The sequence below is a fragment of the Octodon degus genome, unplaced genomic scaffold, assembly GCF_000260255.1.
Source record: "Octodon degus isolate 3935 unplaced genomic scaffold, OctDeg1.0 scaffold00281, whole genome shotgun sequence".
Classification (NCBI taxonomy): Eukaryota; Metazoa; Chordata; class Mammalia; order Rodentia; family Octodontidae; genus Octodon; species Octodon degus.
This window is the reverse complement of record NW_004524857.1, coordinates 1,757,515-1,763,500: the sequence shown is the minus strand read 5'-3', so window position 1 is coordinate 1,763,500 and position 5,986 is coordinate 1,757,515. Positions and strand designations below refer to the sequence as shown.

At 37.9% G+C, this 5,986-nt stretch overlaps 1 protein-coding gene across 1 annotated transcript in view; it reads left to right on the top strand.

Moving 5' to 3' along the window:
• Positions 1 to 5,986, top strand: part of Steap1 (STEAP family member 1) — a 17,545-nt gene that overhangs the window by 1,222 nt on the left and 10,337 nt on the right. Inside the window, exons 2-3 of the mRNA XM_004646827.2 lie at positions 3,471 to 3,582; positions 5,472 to 5,984. Coding sequence (XP_004646884.2) covers positions 3,471 to 3,582; positions 5,472 to 5,984 — 625 coding nt within the window. The remainder of the gene's footprint in view (positions 1 to 3,470; positions 3,583 to 5,471; positions 5,985 to 5,986) is intronic.

Below are 5,986 nucleotides of genomic sequence, written 5' to 3'. Positions count from 1 at the left end.
AAAAAAAAAAAAAAAAAAAAAAGGAGACGAACAAAAAAAGAAACACACAGCATAGTGAAGTAAACTGTCCTCCATGGAGTGAACTGTGGAAAAGCAGAAGGCGAGTGTGCGCTTGAAAGTCTAGAAGCCTGGGAACCCAGCGCAACCCACAGTGTAGCCCAGTTACTGGTTTTCTTCTTAGGCTCAAAGTTGGTCATAAACATGAGTCAGTTGGGCTGTGTCAATATTTAGCAGGAACACCAGGCCTGCTGTCCTGGTACAGAAAGACGGCACATCAGAAATAATCTGGGGGCTGGGGAGGTGGCTCAGTAGAATAAGCGCTTGCCTGGCAAGCACGAGGGCCTGAGTTCAATCCTTGGTTCCAAAAAAAAAAAAGGAAGGAAGAAAGAAAGAATCATGTTGGATAGAATTCTGGAGTTCTAACAACATTGTGCAGTTTCCTGTTGGGTTGCTTGGTTGGCTGGTTGGCTGCCTATTGGCTATTTTGACTACTGTCTGATGGAAACCAAATTATTTCATGTGATTGCTATTTTATTTTCGTGGTTTCTGTGCACAAAGTCGATTGTGGCCACATGGACAGTGCTCTCCCTCATTGCCACAGACGGGTGTCTGGTCTTGCACTTCAGGCTGTCTGCATCCTGCAGACTGTAGCTGTTGTCCTGCACCAGACAGGGGCTGAAAACCTCCTCAGCGCTGCTCAGTCTGCCCTCGGTCAGTCTGCAAACACGCCAACTTGTAGGTGCCCCAGGCCTAGTATAGAAGAGCGAGTTCATCGTGTGTCTTTCCTTTCCTGTGTCCTTTCCAATATATCACCACACCCTGCAGCCACTTGCTGAAACGTTTGCCTTCTAGACTTCAAAGTTTTTGAGAACGGAGGCTTTATGTTGTTTAGCTTTGTATTCCCACTGTTTGACATCATTACTCACAATATAGTTAGGATTCCTTTTTTTTTTTTCCATCCTGTGGATTGAACTCAGGACGTTTTGCTTGCCTGGCAGGTGCTTAGGCCCCTGAGCTATCTCCCTGCCCCATTGTTCACAATATAGTTAGTTAATTAATTAATATTGAATAAATATAGGTGTATATGTTAATTTCTTTGCCATACTGAAACTCGCAGAAATAAAACATGCTTTAACTCTATATAGGGAATTATTTCAAGTGTTTGATTACAGTAGATGATGTTCTATCCCCTACTCTCCCAAACTATTCTGTTTATAATGTTTATGAAAATAACAGATACACAGTATAATGCCTCCTAAGGGTAGAACGTCAGCTTCTCTAGAGCAGGCCTGAAATCTCAGTTCTCTTGTTAGAATGTATGTAGAATTAAATTCACAAGTACTTGATGATTGGCATGTGCTCTGCCCAGAATTCTTCCAAAACCCAATTCACATTAATTCACAAAAAGGGAGTGTGTAATGGAGGAGCACAGGGCCTGGTAACAGGGCTTCTAAATCCTCAAAGTACGCTGCCAGAGTTCCTCTGTGTCTTTCTTCAGTTCTTGTTCAGCTTCTCTGTCATGGCTTTGAAAAACCATGAATTTCTCATGTTATTCCAACTAACAGGTTAAAGGCATTTCTTTTCTATTCTACTTCTAGGTGTAAATATCAAAGAAAAACTGTCACTGATCAGCTAGGGTTGTGTGTCTTCGCTGAGCCTATCACAGTGATTTGGGAAGTAGAAAACTCTAGCTGGCGAGAGTTTGCTGTAATTGGCAGCTTCCTGGAACTGTACTGGATGGAAGCAGGGCATTTCTCCAAATAAAATCAGGAAAAAAAAAGTGCCAAAAGAATGTGAACAAACCAAAACAACAAACAAAAAAAGTTTATCCAAAATGCTTAGAATCAGAATGATTTGAAGTTTGTCTTGCTTTTTTTTTTTTAATTCTGGTATATTTGCATGTACATGTGAAATATCTTGAGGAGGAAATCCCAGGTTAAACATAAATTCTGTTCAGGTTTTATATATGCCTTAAGCACATGGTCTGAAGATAATTTCATACAATATTCTTGACACACCTATAATTTGACTGTAACCCATCACTCAAAATCAGGCCTGAAATTTTCCCCTTGTTACATCATATCAGTGCTCAGAAATGCTGAGATTTTCAGAGCATTTCAGATTTGGCGTTTATAGATTGGGGGCTTTCAACTCAAATGATCATCATCATTGTGTTTGTCTTGAAATTCCATAATAGATAATGTTACAGATAAGAATATGTTGGTATTTTGTAAAGGTGGCTTCTCCTTATTCTTTGAGACTATCTGACCTTTAAAACTTGGAGAATGTTTAAGTGTTTTAAGTTATTCCCAGAAACAACATTCTACTAAAGAAGATATTGCCACTTACGAAAATTCAGAACTACTTGGAATGCTCTGCATCGATCTGATCTGTTTTTCTCACTGAATTTCACAAGTTGCGTAATAGTCCTCTAGAAATGAATTTAGGAATAACAAACACAGTGATTAATATTATGACATCATGTTTCTTGTCCCTAAAAACAGCAAGTTTATACCAAGCTTAGATTAGGCCCCGTGGAGATCATTAAGGAAAAGATTCCTCTATCTGGTAAAAGGTTTGGCACAGTGGCATGTCAGTGATTGAGCACAACGCAACCCCTCACTAGACATGCACTTGCTGACAAGCCTGTGCTCTGATGGGACAGTTGGCACTCCGAAAGTATAAGATTTTAGTCCTTTGTGCCACTGTCAGGGTTCACCCTACTGATACCATCTGTTCTGTTCATTGTCTGAAACATAAACACTTCCCCATAAAATAAATTAATGACTGTTCCAGACTTCAGCCACCCTCCAAAGTCTATTAAGCATACAACTTCCTGAAGAGTAATTTCATATCAGCTACTACTAACCTCCCTTGATACCACTGTTCCTCTCAGAAGATAGGTGTCTAATTCTCCTTACCTCTAAACAAGAACATGGAGTTAAAGTTTTGGAAAGGTAGGTCTGAATCTTCTATTTCTTACAGACAAATAGTACATGCTTAGTTGGGCAAAGAAAAGCACTTACTACTGACATGAGTTATATTGATTTGAGACACTTTAAATGTGTAAACTAGGGGCTGAGGAGATGGCTCAGTAGAATAAGTGCTTCCCTGGCAAGCTCAAGGGCCTGAGTTCAATCCCTGCTTCCGGAAAAAAAAAAAAAAAACAGGATTAATGTGTAAAGTAGTCACTATCTGAACTTAATTGTACGTCATTTCTTTTTTTTGGGCGGGGGGGAGGGGGTGGGAGGGCAGTACCAGGGATCAAACTAGGGACTTTGTGCTTGCCAGGCAGGCAGGCACTTAAGCCACTGAGCTTATCTCCCCAGCTGAATTTAATTGCATTTTCTCTCTCACACTACTCTTTAAGTGAATAAATCATAGTATCCTATGCAATACTGTACTGTTATAAATAGTATATATACATATATTCTATTTATATAAAGAAGTTATTATTTTTATTTTTGTAGGTGGCTGACCCCATACTGTTTCATAGAATTAATGGAGAACAGAAATGATATCCCAAACCAAGGAAATCTTTGGCAAATGAAGCCTAAAAGCCTAGAAGATGATGACTACTTGGTACAATAAAACATTCTTAATAATTAGAAATCTATAAGCGTGATTCAAATCCCTTTCTGTATCTCCCAGTGCAAGAGCAGCTTTCACCTGTCTGCAGATTTCTGCACTCAGGTTCTTGTCACAAATCCCATACTAAAAGGCAGGGTGATGTATGTGAGAGAAACACTGCTTTCTTTGTCAAAGACTTAGCCTGGATTTTTTACAAAATAGAAGAATTAGAATAGATGGTCTTCCAGGTCCTTCAGATTGTCCCTAGTGGTCTATGGATCTAAGTTTAGAAAGAAAAGAAAAGGCTATCAATGTCCATATATCAGGACTTTTATAAGCAGGCACTGTGGCAGCTTACCAAAAGATCACCAACTAAATGGATGATTCACTGTTTAACCAATTGCATTCATTTTCGGATAAGAATCATTTGTCCCACTTTTGGTCAACTATGAAATTAAATGTTTTTACCACAGTACTTGACTCAAAAAGTAGCAGAAAATTTTCATTCCAAACTCTTACCTTTCTGAGTTACTTTAAGGACAGACTTAATGAAAATTGTTTTACTTAGACTAGGCATGGTGCCACGTGCCTGTAATCCCAGCACTTAGGAGGCTGAAAATGGGAGAATCACTACCAGTTCAATCTCTGTGGTGAAACCCTGTAGACCCTGTCCTAAATAATGGGAAAAAAAGAAAAGAACATTATTTTACTTATTTTAAAAGGAAACATAATTAAGAAATTACAAGCACATGCCTGCCAAAGAAATTATGTGCATAAAACAAAGTCATTTTCAGTTTTCAATGTAACTATCCTATTTGCAGTTCCATAATTCTTAACTCTTAACCAGAAAATTGATCTCAGAAGATTATAGGTAGATTGTCCTAACATGGAGAAATGCTAGAAGCTGTATCCTTCTAGATGAAGTAATTAGAAAAAGCATTGGCCATAACAGTGATTTATTACCTCAAGTAAAATTTGAATGCCAGGAGAGGTCATTTTTAAACACTGAAGATTATAGACAACTGTGTAAATTATATTTTCAGTGCATAAAATGAAACGAAAATGATAATCACTACCATCATTTCAAGCACAAAAATGTTCTGGCTTCACCTGTAGTCACAAAGATAAGGGATAGCATGCTGAGTGAGAAGTGAATTTTGAGTCTTTTTTCTTTTCCATTTTTCAGTCATTTGGGGAAATGATAGATTATTCATTTCAACCTGCTTTTAAATTATTGACCACCTAGAAATGGAACCGGGCAATAGGTTATCTCTGGAATTTAGCTGGTTGTATAGCCTTTTATACCTTCTGATAGATATTTGTCTACCAGTAGACAAATGAGTTATTTTAGAACTATAAAATTAAAATGGAAGATTACATAATGTAAGTTATATGTTTTATCAAATATTAATGATATTCATGACCCTTTGTATTTGAACTAGTACGGAATTGCCTCTTTAGTGCTTTGTAGAGAGTTGTCCATGAAGTAATAAAAATATGATTAAGCAAAAACAACTACCATAGTTTTCAAATTTGTTGTTTTTACCAAAGATTAGTACACTGTTTAAAACTTTATTTTCTAACTCTGGCTTCCCAGTTCCTTATTCCATTATTTTGCATCTTCAAAATAAAATTGCCCAAGCTCCCTTGGAGATATTTGCAGAATTTATTTCTTTTCTCTTAAATACAAATAACAGAAATTAATGAAGAAGCCCAAAATAGTCAAGTGCACCTTTGGTCAGTGCTACATAAACTATGCTGTCAGCTAACCTGTATCCAAAGGCAAGGTTCCGAATGCCCTGATCACTGGGAAGCACAATGAGTGAGCAATGAGAAATTAGATTAGGAAAAGTCCCATTGTCTCGTTTAGTTTTAAGATGCTTCTTTCCTTTCCTTTGTAGACTAAGGATGTGGAAGAGACCAGCATGCTGAAAAGACCTGTGCTTTTGCCTTTGCCACAAACTGCCCATGTTAACGAATTTGATTGTCCCTTGGAACTTCAGCACAGACAGGAACTCTTTGTGCAGTGGTGTTTGCCAATTAAAATAGCTGCTGTTGTGTCATCACTGACTTTTCTTTACACTCTCTTGAGGGAAATCATTCACCCTTTAGTAACTTCCCATCAACAGTGTTTTTATAAAATTCCAATCCTGGTCATCAACAAAGTCTTGCCAATGGTTTCCATCACTCTCTTGGCCTTGGTTTACTTGCCAGGTGTGATCGCAGCAGTTGTGCAGCTTCATAATGGAACCAAATATAAGAAATTTCCACCTTGGTTAGATAAGTGGATGTTAACAAGAAAGCAGTTTGGGCTTCTCAGTTTCTTTTTTGCTGTACTGCATGCAATTTATAGTCTATCTTATCCAATGAGACGATCCTACAGATACAAGTTGCTAAACTGGGCATACCAACAGGT